The sequence below is a fragment of the Amblyomma americanum genome, chromosome 2 (genome assembly GCF_052857255.1).
Source record: "Amblyomma americanum isolate KBUSLIRL-KWMA chromosome 2, ASM5285725v1, whole genome shotgun sequence".
NCBI lineage: Eukaryota > Metazoa > Arthropoda > Arachnida > Ixodida > Ixodidae > Amblyomma > Amblyomma americanum.
This window is the reverse complement of record NC_135498.1, coordinates 227,781,637-227,808,732: the sequence shown is the minus strand read 5'-3', so window position 1 is coordinate 227,808,732 and position 27,096 is coordinate 227,781,637. Positions and strand designations below refer to the sequence as shown.

Sequence of the window (27,096 nt, the reverse complement as noted above, 5' to 3'; positions counted from 1 at the left end):
GCAAACTGAACTGTTCTCTTACTTAGAATAACAATGGCAGTGGCATCTTACTTCTAAGTTTTAACATAAATTAGGTTAAATTCGGACGCTGTTGATCACGAGGTTCTAACTGACACTGAGAATTTTACTACACAGCGAAAAGGTCTGGAAAAGGGGTGGTGGTGTCCCGGTCACAACTAAAACAGAGATCAAACATTTTCCTGCTAATTTCCTCCTCTTTGGAGATCTTGTGGATCTGCATTCCTTCACAAATGCACAAGTCTATCCCTGGTTTAGTGATAACCTTAGTTCAGTTCAAATAAAATTCTCGACTGCTCACATCTCCCTTTTGGGCAATTTCAACTATCCTGACACTGACTGAAACAACCTAACATCATGTTCTACAACCTAACATCATGTTCTAGCAACTCTAATGAATTTGTTGGCCTTACTATAGGTTCCTCTCTTGTGGAGATACAGTTAATAAATGTACCCGTGGTGATAATATCTTGGTTGTGAAGAAGGAAGTGCAAAAAACGGACGAGGGACAGAGTAGGGGACACAAAAACACGTTCACGAGCGCTAACTACCAACTGTTTATTCATGCTGTAGTACAGGGGATATATAAGAACAGAATATCGAGCATGCGCGTAGAGAAGGCACAAAGGCCGTACATCAGTCAAGCGCACAAGTGAATCAAAAAACGAATCTAAAAAAGCACATTCAGATGAATATACATGTAAAGACGTGTCACTGACACAACGATCGGACAGCTTTCAGATATAATAAGCCTCTAACATGAGCCTAGCCTTATCATTACCGCTCTTGCCAAGAATCGTGGTCTTATCCAATCTTGCCCTGCATGTGCACGAGGCAAGGTGCCGCACGGGATTCGCACTAGTGTCATTATTTTCTATGTTTCTGGCATGCTCCCGTAGCCGGTCATTAATACAGCGGCCAGTTTGGCCAACATATGAAGCCCCACATGAGAGGGGAATGCAGTACACCACACCTACTGCACATTTTTTTTTTTTCCAATTCAAGGATTTTATTTATGTTTCTTTCAAAATACAAAACAGTTGCTGGACCCATAGCCATTCGCTAGTAAAGAGTCCAGTGATGAAATACAATACAAATACTAACACAGCAGAGGAGGAATGTAATTAACAAATCAAAATTTATTCTTGATGCGCACATCATAGGCAATGCAATAATATTGTGTCACAATTTGATTTAAACATTACAATAAGTTTCAAAAAGGTATTTCTTTAGAACTGTTCTGAAGTTATTGGCTTGCTTGATGTGTACTGGCAAAGAATTCCAGATCAAGGCCCCGTTAAATTCTATGAGCCTTGTCCCGTGAACATTATGACATGGGGGCAGGTTAAAGTTATGATTAGTTGCAGCTCTTGTATTTCGTAATGGGAGTTTAAACAATGTTATGGGGAGAGGATCATTAGTCTCTAAGATACTATGTATAGTTTGTGCAATTTTTAATTTGTACAATGCATTGAATGGCAGCACAGGGACAAAATTACACAAAGATCTACTGGATTGACCACGACTTGAAAATGTAATAGACGGATTACAGGTTCGAGATAAGTTGTGAAAGTGGCACCCCAAGACTCAATGCAGTAAGAGAGATGACTATGAAAGGAAAAGTAAAGAATGCATATAATGGGGTATGCAAAACATTCACGAGCATTAAGTAAAACATAACAGGTGTAAGCGAGCTTCAAACAAAGGTGTTTAATATGTGATTTCCAGTGCATGTCTGATTCAAATAAAATACCTAAATATTTGTATGAGCCAACTTGTTCTATTTTTTGGCCGCTCAGTTCCTCAGTATTTATTTCCTTTTTCCTGGAATGAAAAACTGTATACTTAGTCTTACTGAGATTAAGGGTTAATTGATTGGACGTGAACCACGTAAAAACATTGTCTAGCTCTGCATTTATTTTATCCTGTATTTCATCCAAATTCTCTCCCATAAATACAAGAGCGGTATCGTCAGCATTCATTAAATGTTGGGAATACTTAAGGATAGCAGGAAGATGATTTATGTACAGTGAGAATAGCATGGGCCCAAGAACCGATCCTTGTGGCACGCCAGTTAATACGGTTTGAGAAGTAGATGTATATTTTTCAATTACTGTATGCTGCTTGCGGTCGCTAAGATAGCTTTTGAGTAAGTTCAGGAACTTACCCCTGAATCCATAATTGCTAACTTTGTTGAGTAAAATCTTGTGGTTGACTGTGTCAGAGGCCCTCTTTATATCAATATATACAACGATAGCAATTCTATTCTCATTGAGAGCTGTATTTAGCATTTGTGTTAGGTTGAGAACCGCAGATGAAGTAGATTTATTAAGTCTGAAACCGTGCTGGTGGGGGATAAGCACATTGTATACGGATATAAATTTGTTTATACGTGTATTCAGTATCTTTTCGAAAACGGTATTGATTGATTAGCGTAGGCGATCCCATGTTTATTGTTGCAGCCCCTGCCAGCACAACCAGTGATGCGAGGGCATAGCTTAGACAGCTTGCTGGGTGCTGAGAACACCACGGGCACATGGTGCCTCTGCCAGCCACTTTTTTCAGGTTGTGGGAGAGTTGGTGTGCATAAGGGACCACCACCGGCTCTGCAAAAAGGGTTTCAGATCTTTTCTGGGCACCATTATGCTTCTGCAGGAGGGTTTCAGCGACAGCGCGGTCACTTGAACGCGACATGAGCAGACAAAATAGAAAGGTTTGTTTGTTCTTGGGCAATTGTTCAGCGCACCACATATACGACGTCAAGCTGTCAAGTGTGGAGCTGAAGTTATTCCCGCCGAACTGTACCTCAATCACTGAACCCCTGGACCAAGGCATCATCCGGAGCATGAAGTCTTCCTACTGGGAGAGGTTGATCCAGCGGCTTCTCCTGAACACCGACACTGGTAGGGAGGCGAAAGCCAATCTTTTGAACTATACCTCAGTCATTCAACCCCTGGACCAAGGCATCATCCGGAGCATGAAGTCTTCCTACTGGGAGAGGTTGATCCAGCGGCTTCTCCTGAACACTGACACTGGTAGGGAGGCGAAAGCCAATCTTTTGAACTATACCTCAGTCATTCAACCCCTGGATCAAGGCATCATCCGGAGCATGAAGTCTTGCTACTGGGAGAGGTTGATCCAGCGGCTTCTCCTGAACACCGACACTGGTAGGGAGGCGAAAGCCAATCTTTTGAACTATACCTCAGTCATTCAACCCCTGGATCAAGGCATCATCCGGAGCATGAAGTCTTGCTACTGGGAGAGGTTGATCCAGCGGCTTCTCCTGAACACCGACACTGGTAGGGAGGCGAAAGCCAATCTTTTGAACTATACCTCAGTCATTCAACCCCTGGACCAAGGCATCATCCGGAGCATGAAGTCTTCCTACTGGGAGAGGTTGATCCAGCGGCTTCTCCTGAACACCGACACTGGTAGGGAGGCGAAAGCCAATCTTTTGAACTATACCTCAGTCATTCAACCCCTGGATCAAGGCATCATCCGGAGCATGAAGTCTTCCTACTGGGAGAGGTTGATCCAGCGGCTTCTCCTGAACACCGACACTGGTAGGGAGGCGAAAGCCAATCTTTTGAACTATACCTCAGTCATTCAACCCCTGGACCAAGGCATCATCCGGAGCATGAAGTCTTCCTACTGGGAGAGGTTGATCCAGCGGCTTCTCCTGAACACTGACACTGGTAGGGAGGCGAAAGCCAATCTTTTGAACTATACCTCAGTCATTCAACCCCTGGATCAAGGCATCATCCGGAGCATGAAGTCTTGCTACTGGGAGAGGTTGATCCAGCGGCTTCTCCTGAACACCGACACTGGTAGGGAGGCGAAAGCCAATCTTTTGAACTATACCTCAGTCATTCAACCCCTGGATCAAGGCATCATCCGGAGCATGAAGTCTTGCTACTGGGAGAGGTTGATCCAGCGGCTTCTCCTGAACACCGACACTGGTAGGGAGGCGAAAGCCAATCTTTTGAACTATACCTCAGTCATTCAACCCCTGGACCAAGGCATCATCCGGAGCATGAAGTCTTCCTACTGGGAGAGGTTGATCCAGCGGCTTCTCCTGAACACCGACACTGGTAGGGAGGCGAAAGCCAATCTTTTGAACTATACCTCAGTCATTCAACCCCTGGATCAAGGCATCATCCGGAGCATGAAGTCTTGCTACTGGGAGAGGTTGATCCAGCGGCTTCTCCTGAACACCGACACTGGTAGGGAGGCGAAAGCCAATCTTTTGAACTATACCTCAGTCATTCAACCCCTGGACCAAGGCATCATCCGGAGCATGAAGTCTTCCTACTGGGAGAGGTTGATCCAGCGGCTTCTCCTGAACACCGACACTGGTAGGGAGGCGAAAGCCAATCTTTTGAACTATACCTCAGTCATTCAACCCCTGGATCAAGGCATCATCCGGAGCATGAAGTCTTCCTACTGGGAGAGGTTGATCCAGCGGCTTCTCCTGAACACCGACACTGGTAGGGAGGCGAAAATTGATCTTTTCATGGCTTTAGAAATGATGGCTGTGGCATGACCCACAACTGCTTCAAGCACGCCGGGTTTTTCGACAGCAAGGCGACCAGCACGACTGCAGCCGTGGAAAGTGTACCATCGTCATCGACTCCGGGGATTAACGTTACTTCGAAATCGCTCCAGGAAGCTGGAAACGTCCCTGCTGACATAGCGCTGCACGATTTCCTCGACGCCAATGCGGACGTGATTGTCCACGAGGAACGAAGCGATGAAGACATCATCAAAAGCGTTTGCGAGCCGGAAGAGCCGTCCGATCATGAAGACGACTCCACTCAAGGTTTACCTGCCTCGGCAGCCTCATCGCAGGTACTGGATGCCTTCGACGTTATTAGAAAATTCCTTGGCACACACGATGCGATGTCGCTGTTAACAGAGTGCGAGAGTCGCGTGACGCCGCTGCTGGCAGTGAAACGCAAGCAGGTTAAGCTCACAGATTTCTGGCAATAAAACTATGTTTTGCTAGAGTTATTGCCTTACATTTTTGGTTGATTTCTCGACAATGAAATTTCTCGCGCGTCTCGTTGATTTCGTTGTAGCGGGATTCAACTGTACTGCACTTCCAACGTAAACATCCATTTTCCCATCAGCATAAAAATCCGTGAAGCAACTTTTTTTCTTTAGCGCAAGAAATTTTTGTATGATATGAGGACAAAACAGTGCAGAAAAAGGTGACCGACTATTTTTCTCGACAATAAATCGCTTTACTGTGCGTGCAGTGCAGCCACAGCACGTTTCAGAGGTTTCTTTGCATGCTGGAATAGGAGTTTCGACGTAAAGAAATTTCAATGTAATGAAGCAAAGTGCCGACTTTTAGACTTCGTTATATCGAAGTTTAACTGTATTTTCTTTTTTGCTATGAAGTGCTCGACATGAACCACTCAGCGAACAGTGATGTGTCATTCCTATATCCCCCTTCTAAACTAATGGCTAGTGGCACACTCGTTGAATAAACAAAAGTCATTTGTTATTCAAATCTTTGTGTTGGGGTTGTAGTGTACGAAAGCATACCCCCAAAGCACCGAAACTTGCCATAATGAATGGCAGCCGCACGTCAGAAAGACTAATGTGAAACTTAATTGGTGAGATTCATACCAGCGCAAGCAGCCTTCCCCAGGCACAGATTTCGAAAGCTATACCTAGTAAGCAGTTTTGTTTGCAGTGTACACGTCACACCTTTATTACCATATTCTCAGGTCACCATGCTCTCTCCAAAGAAGGGGAATTGCGTCACAGGGACTGGAAGACGCTCTTCGGTCATTGGCCCCACAGGAGGCGCGAGGTTTTCAACGGCAGCGACGATTCTGTGGCTCCTCCTCGTTCGCTGTTGCCATGTTTTGTGACCATGCTTGTTCTTTGCATCTGAGACACAGTGCCTTTGCCGTAATACATGTTCTGATGGTAGCACTGCCCTCATTCACAATAAGCAAGCGTTCGTTATAACTGCGGCTGTTATAAGTGGGCTTGATTGTATTTCCAGGGCATGCATCGCACTGGAATCCGAAAACTACAGGACCACTTGCAGTTCAGTATGTTGCTTTAAAGGGGCACTGAGGAGAACTCTATCAATTTTTTTTTGTTAGCAAAATCTGACAGTTCGCCATTTCATGGCTTTGTTGCCGCTTGTCCGGGCGCGAAAGATGCATTTATTTCAAAGAAATTTGGATTCGAAGTTGAAAAAGTTTTTCCCGCCCCTCTGATTCAAGCTCAGGAAACTCTTATGACGTCACAGAACGGAGTGACGTGAGTCGTGACGTAAACGCAGACTCCCTGATTTCTGACTGCTAGCGGTGCTGTGCGCAACCTTCCTTTGCAAGCCTCAGAGATTCGGGACTTCCATGAAGTAAGGAAAATTCCTCCAAGGTGGCGCCCCTTGTCCAAGGAAGTCATCACGCTTGTACTTGCGAGATTGGCCTGTGGCGGCGATACCTGTATTTTGGTTCTTGCTATTTTCTACATTAAAAGAGCTTTGTTTTCAGGAAGAGTGGCGTTTTTGTGATCAGGAGCTGCTATTCTATGGATACAAGCCAACTTCAATTTCTCCTCAGTGTCCCTTTAACCGATGGACTGCACGTGAGTGTAGAGGCAGGGTAGAACACCGTTTTTTTTTTTTTTTTCACTTTTGATTTCCACTGGCTCCAGACTGCTGTCCTTATGACTGCATTATTACGCGTTATGGGTTTGTTGGTCTGAGTTCACGAGCGCAGCAATGCCATCCCGCAGGAAACTACAAAACAAAATGTGGCGGCGGACTGAAGCACATGGAACGGTGAGGGAGGGGGGTATGTGCGTCACTTATATTTGGAGTCAACTCTCTTTTTGCCCAGCAAGGGCTACGAGCTGAATATTCAACTTTTACGCGGCAATATATGGTGACAATATATGGCAATTGCAAAGTTCGTCCAGTAAAGGCACCGTGTTCCCCCCCCAATATTTTTTGCCTGGGTGCATTTTTTTCCCCTAGGGTTGGTTAATTCAAAAACTGTTAATTAGAATATTTTTAGCGGTCCCAATGACTTCGAATAAACGAGGTTTTACTGTTGAGTTAGGTAAGAAGATTGCTGCGCTTGGTCTATTCCAGAAAAGAACCTGTGCCAGCATCCTACTACCCTTCCACTTGCTGAACCACATCACACATTCCATCGTCTTTATAATTAACTCACCTTTAGGCGCTTATTCCGTCAAAGGACAGTTTTTAATTCATCAGCGCTTCCGCGACCCATAAGCTACTGGAATGATCTTCCTGATCACATCGCTACCATTCATGACCTTGCTGTTTTCACAGCCCAAGTACTAATCTAGTTTTCTTAGTTTTTTATGCCCTGTCTTGTACCTCGCTGACCACCTATTAGTCACCTTTGTTTGTTATCTGCTAGTCAGCTTTTAAATCTTCCTTTAAACAATTCAAATATTGTGTAATATTCTGCCCACCCTTACATTTGTAGCTTTGTACTTGGTACACTGTTCTGGATCATGGGAAATGCTGTAATTTATCTATTGTATATTGATGCATGAGCTGCTTCTTTTGTGTCCTTCTTGTACACACCCCCTTCACATAATACCCCCATGAATGAGAAGCAGCAAATGACAGAGTGGAGTCAGGGAGAAGAACTGGGCCCTTAGGGTAACCGAGTGGATTCAGGGAGGGGAGGCAGAGATTGGCTACAGCTAGTGCAGATGGTCAGTGGGGCACAGTTTAACAACAACTCCTGAATAAATCTGGGAACAATTTCCAGGACAAGCAAGGTCATGTCCATCCACGCAATGAGGATGGTTGGTGAACCATCAGCTACACCAAAAACACAAACAGAGCCGCCTTTCTCCTGCAGTTAGAGACACTCACCTGCTCCGAGATGGACCGCCAGCCAAAGTCATCACGGCGGTCACACTCGTATGTCTCTCCAAGCAGTGGGTTGAAAGGCTTGCCCGTGCGATTGGCCGTAGTGGCGTAGGAGGACACGGCAAATGCTGCCACATACACGAGCTGCAGGGCCGCGTCCTCTCCGCACTGGGCTGCCCGGTCGAGCAGCTCCGAGTACTCATAGTCTTCCGTCAGCCGCTGGAGCGTCGACAACGGCTCATTGAAGTTCACCTGCATGTGCACGTCATCCAATGCATGCCTTTAGTGCACAATGCAAAAAAATTTATTTACTTGCTACGAACGGCTGCAGGTTAAAAGTGGGTTCAAAGATTGCTGGTAAATGTGTTCCATGTGCTTCTGAGCATTTGCACTAACTTCGAGCCTTGGAATGAAGCTGACAAAGAACGTACGACTTAGTCCGTCCGCATTCCGTTTATTTGAAACAGCCCGTTAATTCGAACGTGAATGGGCTATGCCACCAATAATTCGAACAACGCGCCACCACACCTAGCGCCAAGGAACACTCCCTCTTTGGAGGAGAAGAGGGTAGAATTGGCAGAAGAGGGGGTTCTCCTTCCGTGCTAGCAGCATCAACTAACCGAAGAAGGACATTCTGGCGGGCTAGTTGGTTCATAATGAAGCAAATGAGTACAAACTGCGGGAACAAGACGGGACGTAAGGCACTTTGTCTGTCCTTTTGTGTGCCTTATGTCCTGTCTTGTTCGCGCAGTTTGTACTCATTCGCATCAACTAACTGCATGACCTTCAAGATTTGTAGATGTTCATCTCAAAGGCTTCAGTTGCTTGCTGTGTTAGCGACCAGTGACAAGACACACACAGCGAATCAGACGCATTGCAGTGTCTCCAACACTCTGAATCCAAAACAATGCAGTCATGCCCGAAACCGCGACGTGCACGAAACGAATGAATGGAGCTTCGGCTGATGTTTGCTGCGAGTCTGCCTTGGTTTTCCAGCGCCCTTTGCGTACGATTGGTAGCAGCTGGAGCAGTCAATCTACATGGTGTGACGCGGTGTAGTAATTTGAAAATGTTGTCAGTCTGCAGTAATTACCTACCAAAACGCTTGAAGAAGATCAAAACCATGTGCGAAGTCGGCGCCGGTGCGTTGTCGAAGCAGGATATCGCCAAAAAGCATGCTCATTGGTTTCGCAGTTTGCTACTCCAGCTCAGGAAGGCTGCAAAGTCGGGCAATGTACGCGCAGCCATCCTGGAAACTTCCACGAGTCGCAAATGAGAATGGAAGCTGCACTATGTCGCTTTGGTCGAAATCGGCAGTCGCAGAACAGTTGTACGCTGCTCGATTTTCCAGCCTTGCGACCATGCTCACAGGCAGTTGCACGACCTTTGAGACTCCAGTGTGGCCCTCCGCTGCAAAAGTTTTGATGCGCTGCACGCTACTTAAAGGGACAATGAGGAGAACTCTATCAATTTTTTTTTTGTTAGGAAAATCTGATAGTTCGGCATTTCATGGCTTTGTTGCCGCTTGTCCGGGAGCGAAAGATGCATTTATTTCAAAAAAATTTGCATTCGAAGTTGAAAAAGTTTTTCACGCCGCTCCGATTTAAACTCGAGAATTCTTATGACGTCACGGAGAACTTTTACGACGTCACAGGACGGAGCGACGTGAAACGTGACGTAAACGCAGACTCCGTGATTTCTGGCGGCTAGCGGTGCGGTCTATCAGCTGCCGAAATGAAGGCTACCGCCGCCGCCAGTCGAGGGCATATCACGCACTGACTAGCCCAGTCATGCGTGCTGCACGCTACTTAAAGGGACAATGAGGAGAACTCTATCAATTTTTTTTTGTTAGGAAAATCTGATAGTTCGGCATTTCATGGCTTTGTTGCCGCTTGTCCGGGAGCGAAAGATGCATTTATTTCAAAAAAATTTGCATTCGAAGTTGAAAAAGTTTTTCACGCCGCTCCGATTTAAACTCGAGAACTCTTATGACGTCACGGAGAACTTTTACGACGTCACAGGACGGAGCGACGTGAAACGTGACGTAAACGCAGACTCCGTGATTTCTGGCGGCTAGCGGTGCGGTCTATCAGCTGCCGAAATGAAGGCTACCGCCGCCGCCAGTCGAGGGCATATCACGCACTGACTAGCCCAGTCATGCGTGCCTTTTTATTGACCGACACAGTGGTGCCCTCCAGTGATCAATAACGTCATATCCTTCCCACCCTAAGTTAATAAAAAAAACAATTATAAGGTGATTAAGTGTAACAATGGCCGCACTTGAGTTATGGGGAGTAGCGCTGTACAGGCCGACGAACCCTGGTGCCCCGTCGGGGAGGCGTGGTGACAGGCGTTTGACGAGGGGACGCTGTACCTTCTGCAGCCCTTGGCTGCCTTGGTTCCTCAGTTGATACCCCTGGACAGGAGATTTCAGAACTCTGATATCTGGATATGACGGGACTGGGCCCAGGAACATCAGGGTCTGTGACTGTGCTGGACGGTTGGTTATACTCAACCTGGGGTAGCGGGTATGCCTGCCGGAGATGATCATGATGGCGCGTCCAACGTCGTCCGTCTGCTAGTAGGAGGTGCGATGAAAATGCTCCCCGGGCTATGACTACAGCTGGCACCCATGCATGCCCTGGCCGAATGTTTCTGACGAATACCTGATCCCCAGGCAGTCCCTGAATCCGAGGTTTCGTTTGCTGGTCGCATCTGATCTTCTGTTTGAGCTGTTTTTGCTGTACGGTGGCCCTTACATCTGTTCGGAGCAGGTCCATTGCAGTCTTCATTTCTCGTCCCAGCAGTAGCTCTGCGGGACTGCATCCCGTGACTTCATGTGGTGTCGTTCGATAAGTCAGCAAGAAGCGTGCAATTTGTGCCCGAAGGTCCCCATGACCAGCCTTCTGCAACTTCTGCTTTACGGTCTGAACGGCACGTTCTGCAGCGCCATTAGACGCTGGATGGTATAGCGGTACTAGCTTCCGTCTCACCCCATTCTTCTTCAAGAATGTTGCATACAGGTCACTAATAAATGCTATACCACTGTCGGACACAACAATGTCGGGTAACCCCTGGTTTGCGAACATGACTCTCAAGCATGCAATGGTGGCTTCCGCAGATGGCGAAGAAACAGGGAACACCTCAATCCATTTGGAAAATGCATCCTCTGCAATGAAAGAATAAGTGTTCTGGTATGGCCTAGCATAGTCCACATGAAGTCTTGACCAGGGTGTGTCCGGGAACGGCCAGGGCATGACGGGTATTGGCCGTGATGCTCGCTGCTGCTCCTGGCACGTTGGGCGTTGGGCCCCCCTAGACGGCAGCAACAATATAGTCATCCATTGCAGGCCACCATACATGGCTGCGTGCTACAGCTTTCATCTTGGATATCCCTGGATGGCCCTCATGAAGCAGCCTTCAATACGTCGCCCTGGAGTGACGCAGGGACCAACACACAGTTGCCACAGAGCACGCAGTTCGTTTGCACACTCATCTCGAAGAACCTTGTTTCATACGGTTTCTCCTCAGGCCCCATGTCCAGCTGGCAGTAGTCCACAAGGCTTCCCTCACTCGCAAAACCACTGGATCTCTCAGGCAGTGGCGTCAGAAACAGCAGCTGACAACAGCGTTCGCGGGTATACTCCCGCCAGCATGAAGACGTCAGCAGGGCAGTCCACGGAAAACTCTGTTGTGGGAAGTGGCAGGCGACTCAGTCCGTCCGCATGTGCTATGTGGCTACCAGACCTGTAGCTTAGCGTATATCGGTACCCACACAACAGCACGGCCCATCGTTGCACCCTGGGGGAGCAGGACTCTGGGACAGGTCTGTCAGCTGCGAGCAAGCCTTGTAGTAGCTTGTGGTCAGTGATGGCTCCGAACAGACGACCCCACAAGTACTGTCTGAACTTTGTGACCCCAAACACGAGCGCTAACGCTTCCTTGTCCAACTGGCTGTAGTTCTTTTCTACAGCCGCCAGACTTCGAGATGCAAAAGCAATGGGACGCTCTTCCCCCGAAGTCTCGCGCTGTGCCAACACTGCCCCCAGCCCGTAAGGTGAGGCATCTGTGATCAGGACAGTCGGCCTTGCAGGGTCAAAATGTGCTAAAACTCTAGCGGACGTAAGCAGCTCTTTTTTTTTCCAGAAAGCTTACTCCTCTTCGGACGTCCAGCAACACGCTAGACAGGTTCGGCATGAACAGTCTATAAATGTTGATCAGGCCTAAGTAGCTCTGTAGCTCCTTCACATTCCAAGGCACTGGTGCTGCCAGCACGGCTTCGGTCTTGGTTGGGTTCGGTTGAAGACCAGCTGCACTGATCACGTGCCCTAGATACTCCACCTTAGGTACCAGGAACTCGCATTTAGAAAGCTTCAGCCACAGCCCAGCTCTCCTCAGTTGCTCCATGACTCGGCACACATTAGCCCAATGGTCGCTGTCGTTGGCGCCGGTCACCAGTATATCATCAAAGTATACCGTGACATGGTCAAGATTGGGTACGACTCCAGCACCGTCACTGGGTTGACTGTCATGTTGAAGTCGCCGCACAGGCGAACGCGGCCATCCCGCTTTACAACGGGAACGATGGGCGCGGCCCATTCAGACATCTTTACAGGGTGGATGACTCCCTCACGCTCCATCCTCTGCAACTCCTTGGCAACTCTGTCTCGTAGCGCGAACGGGACGACTCGCGGTTTAAAAAATCTTGGCTTAGCACCCTCTTGCACAGTAATTTGGGCAGTCAGGCCGTGGGTGCCCAGTCCCTCGGAGAATACCTCATGGAATTGACTCACCACTTCTTCCACAGACGTCACCGCATTGACTGTTTCTGGCTTGCCGATTCCTAGCTGAAATTCTTTCATCGAACTTCTTCCGAACAGCGTTGGGCACGGGCCGTTCATGACAAACAAACGCAGCACACATTCGCTCTCACCGAGCTTCACGGCTGCCAGGAACTTGCCTACCACCGGCTTCGTGTCGCCGAAAAATCCTGAGCTGTACCTCCGATGCCTCCAGTCTCGCCGAGGGAAACAGCTGCGCAAACTTCCTCTAACTGATAGTGGACACACTGGAGCCAGTATCAAGCTCCATGTCCAAAGTCACCCCATTGATGGAAACTTCAACACGCACTGGCTCTGGCCCGGCCACTTGAAGCGTCCATAGGTCATACGTTCCCTCCTTCTCCGGCCTGTATTCCGCCACCACCAGCTCGTCGTCCAGGTTGTGGACAGGTTTCGGTCCATTCCGGAACCTCGCTTTTGCAGTCTGTGATGTGCTTGACCGGCATACTCTGGCCAGATGACCTCTCTGCTCGCACTTGAAGCAAACGCTGCTCATGTGATGGCATTGGGGTGCCTGATGATTCCCCTCACAGTGAAAACAAGACCCACTTGCCTGCTGCTTGGTTTTCACAACATTCGCAGACTCCTCGGATTTTACTGGCGTCACTTGGGGTAGCTGAGTACATAATGCACGGCAATTTTTATATGCAGCCTCCATGGCAATGACGGTATTTTTTGCAGTCTCAAGCTCCAAATCTTCCATTTCCAGTAGCCGAGTCTGCATTGTGACGTCGTTGATGCCGCTCACAATTTGGTCCCGCAGCATCCGTTCTCGAAACGATGCGAACTTGCAGTCTTCGGCAAGCTTCTTTAGTGATGCGATGAAGTCGCTAACTGACTCTCTGTCCCACCGGTGTCAAGAAAGAAACTTGAAATTGGCCACAACCTCCGATACCTTTGGCAAGTAGTGCTTGTTCAGAGCGTCGAAAATTTCAGCCAAGGTGGTGCCGGCAGGTTTCGTAGGGGCTAGCAGGCTCCGCAGCAGTGAGTACGTTTCTGATCCACAGCACGTCAGAAACACAGCAGATTTCTTCGCTTCAGCGATGTCGTTCGCTGCGAAGTACAGTTCCACCCATTCACGATACTCGGTCCAATCCGACGTACCCGGTTGGAATGGTTCCACCTTCCCGACAACAGACATGGACTATACAGAGTGGGCGGATAACGCAAACGTGACCGTGGTTTATCACTTGTCGACAGTTGTGATAAGCCGAGCCGGAAACATTTCCCGGCTACGAGTGAAAGACAACATGCCAGTCGAGGGCATACCACGCACTGACTAGCCCAGTCCATGCATGCCTTTTTATTGACCGACGTGGTGGCGCCCTCCAGCGATCAATAACGTCACAAAAAGCTCACCTGATAACTATCACCCTATCTCGTTAACATGCACATGCTGTAAATTACTTGAACATATTATCGCTTACCACAATTACAACCATCTAGAACGTAAAGACTTTTTCTTTTCTAATCAGCATGGTTTTAGGAAACACTATTCATGCGATACCCAGTTATTTGAATTTACTACTGACTTGCATTTTAACATGGACAATAACCAGCAAACAGATTGCATTTTTTTAGATTTATTAAACGCATTTACTAAATTATCTACCCTTTCTCTTGATTCTCTCACATTATCTTGGAGAATAACGGGACCCGTCATTCTCCTTTCTATGTGATTCCTTGTTGCGCTTGATTTCTGGAAAGCATTCAAGAAATGCTGAATTTATAATGCTATGAATGCCGCTCAAGACAAGGTAATGTGGTCGGAGAGTGACAAGGAGCTTTCCAAGAGCGACAGAGAATGAAGTTCAGGTGAATAAACAGCCTGTTTCCATTTGAAAATATAAAAACGTTTGCATATTTTTTTTCTTTCGCAGAAATTACAGGAACATTGAAAGCGGGGCTTAGGTTTTATTTTCTTCGGTCACGGAAATAAGGTACGCATTAGAATCAGGGCTTGCAATTTTTTATTTCAGTTGTGTAAATCGGGTGCGCGTTGGAATCAGGGGCCTGCTAGACTCGGGTGAATACGGTACTGACAGAACCATTCGCTGAGGCAGTTACGGTAAACTGATTTGAAATGGTTTACTATTCGACGCATAAGAGTAAATATACGCGCAAACAGAATCACAGGTGGTAATTGGCTTGCTATAGATGTAGTGACAAGAAGCAAGGTGGACCAGAACTAGCTACTGCTACATAAAATACCTTGCCGCTAAACATTAAGAACATGCAAAGAGCCATGTAATGAAGTTTCAGACTGGAGAGCTGAGTCAACTGTTTTGATCTGTTCTAGCACATCACACCCAGCAAAATATTGCCACTCTCTGCCTTGTCCCTGGCAGCTGGACCTTCGCTTATAAGTGCTCGTTACACCTGCAAGTACGGCTCAGAGAGACAGTGTTGTTGGCTACACTTCTCATGCTTTCGCTCGTGGTACACCCTGCAGAATTTTTCAACGCACCTGAGAATGTCCCCAGCCAGAGACACCCTTGTAGCATCCATGAATGCCCTGGCTGAGGGTGGAAACACTTCTTATGGACAAAGTACTTGGGAGGTGGACCACTTGTTTGTTCTCACTAAATCCCCGTTCCCCTCAGCAGTCTTAGTATTCCTTGGGTATTCAGCCTGATGATGCAGAGGACTGTAAGCCAAGTTCTTTCAGTTGCAAACCAGTAGCACCTGCAAATGACTCTTGGTCCCAAGGACCTGCTTCACGAGAACCAACCTTTCGTCCTAAAAGAAGAAGTTCCTTGCTTTGGTAGAGTGTCTGAAACAGGTCAAATGTCTGAGCAGTGTTTCGAAGGAAAAACAACTTTGCTCGCAGTGTTTTGTGAGAAAATGCACAAGGCAGACGACTGTGCCTCACAGATGAACACCTTGGCTGTCCAGCTTTGGAGAAGAATGCCATGAGGGCACCATATGCCTTTAGCACTTGCTCAACACTACGAAGCCATCTGCTGTTCACGTGCCGCAATAACCCTAGGTGGGGCATTCAGCAGCTCCTTCATGTCTGCATGCCTTGTAACAAACTTGAAATAGTAGTGAACGTCAGTTACAGGAAACTCCACTTCAGCACAGAACATATCCAGCCCAGCAGCAAAAGCGTTGCCAACTTTATGGAGGCCACATTCACCCATGTTGGGTCTCACTTGAGTCTTTAGCCTTCACTTTCATTGCATTAGGGCTGTCGCAGTAAAAATATAGTATCATGTTCTTCTTGTAAACATCACTGAGGGCATCCTCGAAAGCAAGAAAAGGGCATCAGCGGCTGCATGGACTATATGCTCCACTACAACATTTCTAGCGTTGGCACTGTAGTACTGGACAAGCACATCCAGCAGCTGCCCCTTGGCCTTAGCGATCCTGATGCTGTGAAATGTGTCGGGCAGCATGTCAAGCACTACTTTTGGCTTGAAAGATGGCCCCAGACCATCAGAAATAATGCACAAAGGCTGCTTGCATTGACATTGGAATCTTTTTGCTGTTTCTGAAACTAGTGAGGGTATGTTTCTACATCCCCAAATGTGTAGGGGAGGTTGTTTGCTACCACAGAGAGGGCATTAAAGGGGCTATGACATGGTCGTTCCTCATATCGCAGTTTTGTGCTTCAGTAACTAATACAATAGCTTATGATTCAGTTCCCGAAATTTTGCTGCCCTGGACGCGCTGTATAATCCAAAAAAAGGCATCGAAATTGAGAACGGGAAACTCCTCCCACCAGCAGCGACCGCCATACTGAATGCGATCGTGACGTCACCAGGGCATACACGGAGCAACGTCGTCTGCTCTCGTTGCTGCAATGTGCGAAGCAAGGTCTCTTGTCCCCTGTACTTCCACGGGCGATCGAAGTAGTAGTTGTCCACATAATAGGTACACATAATAACGCCGTAGCCAGTAGCTGCAACATAAAAGCATGATTTGTTGATAGACTATGCCTTGACACCTTTAAAAGGACACTGAGAAGAAATTGAAGGGGGCTTGTATCGATAGAATACCAGCTCCTAATCACAAAAATGCCACTCTTACTGAAAACAAAGCTCTTGTAAAGTAGAAAAAAGCAAGAACCAAAATACAAGTATCGCCGCCACAGCCCAATCTTGCAAGTACAAGCGTGATGACGCCATAGGACAAGAGACGTCACCTTGGAGGCATTTTCCTTCCTGCAAGTTTTCCACAAATCTCTGAGGCTGACAAGGGAAGGTTGCGCAGTTCAATATTGAAGTAAGCTTTGTTTTGAAACCGATAGTGTGCACTTTTATCGCACAAGGAAAACCGGCGAAAGACAGCCTGAAAGTTGGAAGCAAAGAAAACCGATGCTTGGTGGTGCCCCAGGCTGCCAGGAGAGTTTCGGTTTGTTATGGCGCTTCGCGTCTATGAGCTTTACATGCCCCGTGGTTTTGTTTTTGACGCGCCTTGATTTACAAGCGCCGAACAGCAGAAGAACTCCAAGTGCCACTTCAAGTTAGCCTTTGAAGGAGCCTGTTAAGGCTGGTCAGATAATCACCACGGTCGATGAAAAACTATGATGGCATGATGGTCAGTGATCGTGCAAGGCAGTTCGCAGTATAAAGAGCACTTGTGTCTTCGCACACTCGCCCGGTGAAACATTCCCGGCTGTGCCAGTCAACTTCGAACTACTCAACGGAAATCGTTTATTAGAGATGGGAGACAAGATACAAGGCAGTTAAGAAAAAGAGATTTGGAACCTGCTGAGACCGTGACTCCGCGCTCCTCCAACTCCATTCTTTGCGGCTCCATTCAATAGTTTCGGCAGTTGGGCGGAGCTGTTCTATTCGAGCTCTCGGCTAATTTAATCCATTCAGAGTACACATCTGAAGGCACATGCAAGTGAGCGAGAGAGCCCAATCCAGTGAACACGTACCTCTGGAAACACGCTGAACCTGGTGAAGAGTCGTGCGTCGGCTTTACTTTCAAGCCGCCAACTTTAAACACGAGCGCCCTTGAGCACCCATCCATTTTTTGTGGGAAAAAAATAAATAAACTGGCCCTAGCAACCGTGGAAAACCTCCTCGACGCCGCCTGCTGCACCGTGCAACGACGCTGTTGAAGGAATCACAATCCACTGGCCCCAAAGCCTCGGACAGCCTCTGATGCGGAAGACGCTCCGACCTTGTCCTCGCCCCTCGCGACTCCCCGCAGTGGGGTTACATTTAATTAGCAACGGGTGCTAACAGCGAAAGGGGGAAGCGACCCACCGGCGCCTAGCCTAACCATGCTCCCTCAAAAGCATCGCAAGCTCTCTGGGAGCTAAGGTCGCTGAAATGCAGGCCAGAGTTTTTGTGAGAAGTTCGTTGTTGGGTTCGGGAATGGGACCCATCGTAACACTGGCAAGACGCTGGTGCAAGCGTAAACGAAGCGACGGCAGTGACCCCTGATATAGTTGAATCCCGCTACAACGAAATCGACAGGACGCGCGAGAAATTTCGTTGTCGCGAAATTTTCGCTGTCGAGAAATTAACCAAAAATGCAAGGCAATAACTGCAGCAAAACATAGTTTTATTGCCAGAAATCTGTGAGCTTAGCCTGCATGTGTTCCACCGCCAGCAGCGGCATCACGCGACTCTCGCACTCTGTTAAGAGTGACATCGCAACGTCGTCACCATGTGTGCCAAGGAATTTTCTAATATTGTCAAAGGCATCCAGTACCTGCGATGAGGCTGCCGGGGCATGTAAATCTTGAGCGGAGTCGTCTTCATGACCGGACGGTTCTTCCGGCTCACGAACACTGTTGATGTCTTCATCGCTTCATTCCTCGTGGACAATCACGTCCGCGTCAGCGTCGAGGAAATCGTCCAGCGCTATGTCAGCAGGGACGTTTCCAGCTTCCTGGAGCGATTTCCAAGTAACGCCAATCCCCGGAGTCAATGACGATGGTACACTTTCCAAGGCTGCAGTCTTGCTGGTCGCCTTGCTGTCGAAAAACCCGGCGTGCTTGAAGCAGTTTCGGATCACGCTGCACCATATTGCCCTCTATGCCGCAGCCATCATTTCTAAAGCCATGAAAAGATTGGCTTTCGCCTCCCTACCAGTGTCGGTGTTCAGGAGAAGCCACTGGATCAACCTCTCCCAGTAGGAAGACTTCATGCTCCGGATGATGCCTTGATCCAGGGGTTGAATGACTGAGGTATAGTTCAAAAGATTGGCTTTCACCTCCCTACCAGTGTCGGTGTTCAGGAGAAGCCGCTGGATCAACCTCTCCCAGTAGGAAGACTTCATGCTCCGGATGATGCCTTGGTCCAGGGGTTGAATGATTGAGGTACAGTTCGGCGGGAATAACTTCAGCTCCACACTTGACAGCTTGACGTCGTATATGCGGTGCGCTGACCAATTGTCCAAGAGCAAACAAACCTTTCAATTTTGTCTGCTCATGTCGCGGTCAAGTGCCACCACCCAGTGAGCAAAAATGGCACGGGTCATCCATGACCGGCTGTTTGCCACGTACTTGACAGGTAGGCTCCTACTCCCCTTGAAGCAGCGCAGTTTAGCACTTTTGCAAATAACTAACGGGGAGCGTTTGTCAGACCCATCCACATTTGTGCCCAGCAGCACAGTCACTCGTTTCTTGCTATGTTTGCCCCCGTGGCAACGCTGCCCTTTAAACTCAAGCGTCTTCGCTGGCAGCATCTCATAGAAGGGGCCCGCCTCACCTACATTATAAATATCAGACGGAGAGTAACTGCTCATTATGTCAGTCATGTTGTCCGCCCATGCTAATGCGCCGTCAACGTCTGCAGATGCCGGTTCACCACACAAAACCTTGCCGACGATGTTATGCCTTTCTTTAAGGCTATTCAGCCATCCTATGCTTGCCTTAAAGGGACACTGAGGAGAACTCTATGAATTTTTTTTTGTTAGCAAAATCTGACAGTTCGCCATTTCATGGCTTTGTTGCCGCTTGTCCGGGCGCAAAAGATGCATTTATTTAAAATAAATTTGGATTCGAAGTTGAAAAAGTTTTTCCCGCCCCTCTGACTCAAACTCAGGAAACTCTTACGACGCCACGGCAACTCTTATGACGTCACAGAACGGAGTGACGTGAGTCGTGACGTAAACGCAGACTCCCTGATTTCTGACGGCTAGCGGTGCTGTGCGCAACCTTCCTTTGCAAGCCTCAGAGATTCGTGATGAAGTAAGGAAAATTCCTCCAAGGTGGCGCCTCTTGTCCAAGGAAGTCATCACGCTTGTACTTGCGAGATTGGCCTGTGGCGGCGATACCTGTATTTTGGTTCTTGCTATTTTCTACATTACAAGAGCTTTGTTTTCAGGAAGAGTGGCGTTTTTGTGATCAGGAGCTGCTATTCTATGGATACAAGCCAACTTCAATTTCTCCTCAGTGTCCCTTTAAAGTCGTTCAGCCCTAGAAACAGGCATAATTTAGGGCCTTCTGCTGTACAATTTTACCACTCAGGGGCATGTTTGTTGCTCACGCATCGAAGAAACCAAGCATACACAGCCTTGTCGAGCTCTTCACACGTTGGTTGAGTCACTTTCTTGTGCTGCGCTGAAGTGCCCGATGAAAGTGCCTTCCTAATGCTGTCCTTATTCTTCAAAATTGTCGCTAGCGAACTCGGCGCGATGCGAAAATCTGCGGCAATAATTGCCTTCTTTCCCGCTTTCCGCTTCGGCGATAATTCTATCCTTTTCTTCTAGCGAAATAAACTTCCGCTTCTTCGTTAGTGGCGACATGGCAGAGGCGATCGACGAGATCAGGCTGCAGCCAAAGATCGACGATCAACACACACCAACACATGAGAAAATGGCGGCAAGGGCTGTGGAGCAGGCGGGGAGGGGAGGCTCCTCGCTGCTTCCCTATGACGAATAAACGACTCTCAATCAAATTTTTTAATAATGAATACATGAAAATATAATAAACATACATTCCATGCATTATTTAGCTGCTCCAAGCCTCTGCTTTAGCAGGGAATAATCTCGTAGAGCACCCAACTTTTGAAGAAAGGTGGGCCACTGACCGGTGAAGGCTCGCGAGAAATTTGTAGAAGCGAATACGTGCTCACAAAGTAATTTCGTCCTCGAGAGAATTTTAATACATTAACTCCTATGGGGATTTCGCGGGGAATGAAAAATACTTAGTTGTGGCAAAAATTTCATTGAAGCGGCATTCGTTGTGCCGGGATTCAACTGTAGATGCCTTCAACATGCAGCGGCGGTAGCTTTCATTTCGGCTGCTGCTAGACCGCACCGCTAGCTGTCATAAATCATGGAGTCTGCGTTTACGTCACATTTCGTGTCACGTTTCGTGATGTCATAAGAGGGCGCCGAGTTTGAATCGGAGCGACGGGAAAAACTTTTTCGACTCTGAATCCACATTTCTTTGAAATAAATGCGTTTTTCACTCCAGGACAAACGGCAACACAGCCATGAAATGCTGAACTATCAGATTTTGCTAACAAAACAAAATTGATAGAGTTCTCCTCACTGTCCCTTTAAGCAATGTGCCACTGCCCTGCAATGGCTGCCACCAGTGAGGCGACCCAGGTTGCTCTTCCCGAGTAACCTCTGCTACCAATCATTAACTGCCGCCACTCTTGGTAGGCACGTTGCGAGGTATTTGTCACACACACATACACCGGGGCAGGCTTCAGACAAAAACACAAACGCACTATGGCTAAATATGGGTAATGGCCAGTGTAAGTGCTAGTGTACTAAAAAACTTAACCTACCATCAAAAGTACCATACGATAGCATTAGAGATCCCTCCCATGCTCTGTCACCCAAGCTCTGCATACCCGCCCATATATGCAGATTTGGTCATTCTATGCCTTATGTTACCTCCCCCCCCCCATGGCTGGCTGCTCACAACCCAGTGGGCAGGTTGCCGGCCATAGTCGGCAGGTTGCGATGATGTCACAAAGTCATTTGACCTGTCTCGACCAATCATTAAATTTCCACCTGCCACAGTGGGCAGGCTGCAATGAAGTTCCTCAATGTAGAACACTGGGCCAGTTGGTACTTCATTCTTTCCATTGTCAAACTGCGCACAAAAAGCACCAGGACACTGGTTTTATGTTTATGGCACGTGCAGAAATGATGTGCGCATTCTCACCAAAGGATTGAGTGTTTTTCGCTTTACTCTTTAGTTGCTAGTGCACTCTTGTCCGTGTCGTTCTTTCTTAAAGGGACACTGAGGAGAACTCTATCAATTTTTTTTTGTTAGCAAAATCTGACAGTTCGCCATTTCATGGCTTTGTTGCCGCTTGTCCGGGCGCGAAAGATGCATTTATTTCAAAGAAATTTGGATTCGAAGTTGAAAACGTTTTTCCCGCCCCTCTGATTCATACTCAGGAAACTCTTATGACGCCACGGCAACTCTTATGACTTCACAGAACGGAGTGACAAGAGTCGTGACGTAAACGCGCACTCCCCGATTTCTGACGGCTAGCGGTGCTGTGCGCAACCTTCCTTTTCAAGCCTCAGAGATTCGCGACTTCCATGAAGTAAGGAAAATTCCTCCAAGGTGGCGCCTCTTGTCCAAGGAATTCATCACGCTTGTACTTGCTAGATTGGCCTGTGGCGGCGATACCTGTATTTTGGTTCTTGCTATTTTCTACCTTACAAGAGCTTTGTTTTCAGGAAGAGTGGCGTTTTTGTGATCAGGAGCTGCTATTCTATGGATACAAGCCAACTTCAATTTCTCCTCAGTGTCCCTTTAATATCCTGGTGTTTTTTGTGCACCGTTTGATGATGAAAAAAAAGAAAGTTCCGATGACATCATAAGGTCATGTGACCAATGAGCAGACATTGCTCCCGACGCCAACTCTATTGCTATTGCTTTGAGACTGGGAAAGAGGAGCTACCCAGTCTGAACGTGGAAGAAGCCATACGCACGGGCATGGGGATCTTGGTGAGCTCCTTGCCGATGCAGTTCTTCATAATGGACCAGAGCGACAGGCTGCATGATGGCTTCTCCGGAATGCGGGTGCGGCGCTGGCGGCCCCCAGCCGTCGCAGGCAGAGGAAGAGGAGGAGGAGGAGGAGCGCCCTCGGAGCGGTCCACCGTAGGCCCACCGGTGGCGGACGGAGACGACACTGGCGGCGGCGGTGGTTCCAGCTCAGAGTCCGAGTCCGAGGGGCCGCTGCTGAGTCCCGAGGCCGAGCGGCGATGCTTGGGGCGGTGGGGTGGCTCCGACGCTAGGAAGTGGTGGTGTTCGCCCCCAGGTGAGGAGTGCTCAGGTGCGTCGAAGAACTCCTCATCGTCCGAGTGTGCACCGCTGGCCTCCTGGGCGGCACGCTCCAGAGATGAGTGCTGCTTGGCCAGCTGCTCCACCATCTCCTGGAGCCGTAGGCACTGCTCATGTTCATGCTGGAGCATGCGCACCCACTTGCGCCCCTGGCTCTGTGCCAGCTGCACATACTCGCTGCATGCCTGCAGTGATGGTGCCCATAATCAGACAAGTAAAGTATGGCACATGGGCACTCATTGCTTAGGAGCAATAAAATGATGAAATACCACCCCGCATTATAGCCTGCCTCCGTCCTGTGTCTTTTGTGATTTTTCATCATTATAGCCTCTACTGCATTTCACCTTCATCAAAATACATCCACAAAGCCAGGATTCCATTCTATGCACTAAACTGCCAACACCATAGCAGTAGCCACCGAGACTGCGCAAGATGCAATTGCCTGAGCAGAATAGATGTGGATGTGCAAAGCACTAAAACGTCCTGCTGATGACATGGGAGGAATGCCAGCTTATTTCACCATAACACAATTTGAAGGCAGTGCAAAAGGGACGACACAGAAAGCGCATCTTGCCGCCAAGATTTACTGTTCACATATGTTCGCCTTTATATACAAGGCAACCGAGCCATATCACAAATGCCCCTCAACACAACATGAAAACCATGTACAACCTAACAGAACACAACAACCTTCCAGTCATGGCTACAACACGTCAACAAAAGAGCTAGCGAGATGGAAAAGGAAATCGCCCATCTGTAACACAAGAGACTAGTACGAAGCAAGAACACAGGAAAAACACAAGTTCAATGACACACCAAGCGTACACATGTGATAAACCCAAAAAAACCAAAAACATGAATTAAAACCATGTCAAAGAATGATGATGAATGGTTGAACACCTTGCATGCAGCACTAGGCTGTTTTAGGAGTCTGTCTCCATCGAAATGTGGCCGTGACTCAATCCCTCAACCTTGGGATTAGTAGCCACTGCCACTGAGCCACCGCAGCACATAATGTAAAAGAGGGACTCTGGCTATGAGGGATACCGTAGTAAAGAGCACCGGATAATTTTAACTACCTGGGCTTTTTGACGTGCGCAGACACGGCATAGCACATGGGTCTCAAGCATTTCATCTCCTCCAAAACTAGAGTGCCGCTGCCAGGCTCGAACTCGCATCTTTCGGGTCAGCAGCCGAGCACCATAACCACAGAGCAGCCCCGGCAGCTCGAAAGTTTGTATTTTAATCAGCTGTAAATAGACCGAAGAACTTTACGCCCATGTCACACGGGCACGGCTGAACTCCTTTCAACACCCTTCAACCAAAGTAGCCCTTGGAGCAGCCAAAAGTGCTTTCTGGCACCGAAAAGTGAGGGTGTGGCACAAAGATGTAACACATTTTTTAGTGTATAAGTGACAATTTCTTTCTGGATTTTTTTTATGCAACTTATTTACGGCAAAAAATTACGTGCCATAGCCTGCCATCTTTTGTTGTACGCAGTAAATATGTCTTAAAGGGACACTGAGGAGAACTCTATCAATTTTTTTTTGTTAGCAAAATCTGACAGTTCGCCATTTCATGGCTTTGTTGCCGCTTGTCCGGGCGCGAAAGATGCATTTATTTCAAAGAAATTTGGATTCGAATTTGAAAAAGTTTTTCCCGCCCCTCTGATTCAAACTCAGGAAACTCTTATGACGCCACGGCAACTCTTATGACGTCACAGAACGGAGTGACGTGAGTCGTGACGTAAACGCGCACTCCCCGATTTCTGACGGCTAGCGGTGCTGTGCGCAACCTTCCTTTTCAAGCCTCGGAGATTCGCGACTTCCGTGAAGTAAGGAAAATTCCTCCAAGATAGCGCCTCTTGTCCAAGAAAGTCATCACGCTTGTACTTGCGAGATTGGCCTGTGGCGGCGATACCTGTATTTTGGTTCTTGCTATTTTCTACATTACAAGAGCTTTGTTTTCAGGAAGAGTGGCGTTTTTGTGATCAGGAGCTGCTATTCTATGGATACAAGCCAACTTAAATTTCTCCTCAGTGTCCCTTCAAAAGAAAATCGATGTGTGAAAGAAAAAATGAATCAAGACATTAGAGAGTTTCAGTGCCTTCATGCTGCGTTTAACGCATGCAGTGCATGCGCTTCATGCCGCCGTCCAGTCTAGTCAAATTCTAGAAAGTTCTGATTTCAGCATCATACTCGTACAGTGTTTCATGCATCGCATATTGTTCGTTCTCAACATGACACTGCCAGCGAGGCGAAGCTTTGACGCAAAACTGAAGTTCCATGGTGTTGAATATGTGCTGCAGAATGGGAACCGGGCAGCAGGGAGATAGTTCATCATCCTCATCATCACGACTACGCCCACTACAGGACAATGGCCTCTGCCATATCTCTCAAATTAACCCTGTCTTGTGCCAGCTGCGGCCACCGTAATCCCGCAAACTCCTTATCCGCCTGCCTAACTTTATGCTGCCCCCTGCTATGCTTACTTTCTCCTGAAATCCACTTTGTTACCCTTAAGGACCAGCGGTTATCCTCCCTTCGCATTACATGCCCTGCCCAAGCCCATTTCGTCCTCTTGGTTTCGACTAAGATGTGAATGAGAGAATTCAATGTAAGTGAAAAAACTATCAAGGACAGGTGCAAGCCTGCAAGAATACTCTGGTTGATGAAGCCAACAAACAAAGGCACGCGTGTCAGACTGTCTGCGCACGGCAGCTGCTGCAGACGTCCATTCATCCCTCTCACCAACAAAGCAATCCTCTGCACATTTTTATAACGCAGACCGAATTTTCTAGACACCAATTTTTGTCGCAGATTAGAGAGGGTACCACCATATTTACACAATTGCAAGTCAACTAGAATGTAAGTCAACCCCACCCCTCCCTTATTGCTCCAGGAAAAAAAAAATAGGCATACCCACGGGCACATTTTAAAACTAAAATTTATTAGTCACTGGACTACTCAACCACACTTGCACCACCATCCTCACTAGCACTGCCATCGTCATCGCTGCTGCAGTCCCACATATGTAGTTCTAACACTGTCGTCCAGCAAAATCCCCTACTTCACAGACAACCGCACCACGACATAGCGTGGAATCGCACCTCAGCATCATGAGAGGCGGCTCAATCACACTCACACTCATGGCCACTCGCACTCACATCCACTCACTCACACTCATGTCCAGTCACACTCACTCGCACTCATGTCCTTTCAAACTCATGACTCACACTCACTACCACTCAGTAACATTCACACTGATGTCCACTCGCACTCACATTTCACATTCATGACCACTCACACTCACAACCACTCACACTGATGTCCACTTGCACTCGCCACTCACTCACACTCATATCCACTCACTCATAGTCATGAACACCCGCACTCACAACCACCTTCTGGGCAATTCCCGTGACAGCTACCCACTGGTCATGCCTTCCCAAGCTCTCACTATGCCCTCCTCCTTCCACGGTAACCATCCTCCAGTTGAGGACCACATTAAAGATCCCCGGGGGGGGGGGGGGGGGGGGGGGGGGGGGGGGGGGGGATTATTCCAGAGCCCTCTACTACGGCACTTCCTTGTCTTTTCCTTCCCTTCCTCCTCTTTTCCATGATAACCAACCTTCGGATGCTTCCACCCACCGTTACACATTCCTCCGACATACTGCCTACCACTCATCCTCACCATCATCAGCCTGACTATGCCCACTGCAGAACAAAGGCCTCCTCTACCATATCTCCACAATTAACCCTGTCCTGTCCAGCTGTGCAAACCTCATAATCTCATCCACCCAATTAACTTTTTGCCGCCCCCTACTACGCTTCCCTTCTCTTGAAATCCACTGTTAACCTTAAAGGCTGATTCACACAACGGACCGTTTGCCCACGGCCCCCGCATCATGTGTTCGTGCATCACCAAATTGAGAGGCGTGCTGTCGGCCCCGCGGACTACACAACCAAGGAAGTTCAAATGCCTCTCCCCTCGCGGGAATTAGCGGCAGCCCGCGAAGATGCTCACGCTAGCTATCTCTGGCAGCCATCGTTCTTGCTAATATTTCGGCTGCCGCATTTCGCTGCGTGACGTTAAGCTGGTGTGCTCTTTTGACAAGCTGTACTGCGTTCGCT

The 27,096-nt window shown here is 48.0% G+C and overlaps 1 protein-coding gene across 1 annotated transcript in view; it reads right to left on the bottom strand.

Moving 5' to 3' along the window:
• Osbp (oxysterol binding protein) overlaps positions 1–27,096 on the bottom strand; it is a 70,410-nt gene that overhangs the window by 23,810 nt on the left and 19,504 nt on the right. Inside the window, exons 3-4 of the mRNA XM_077655791.1 lie at positions 22,612–23,148; positions 7,901–8,149 (exon numbers count right to left, since the gene is read on the bottom strand). Of these exons, the coding sequence (XP_077511917.1) occupies positions 7,901–8,149; positions 22,612–23,148 (786 nt within the window). The remainder of the gene's footprint in view (positions 1–7,900; positions 8,150–22,611; positions 23,149–27,096) is intronic.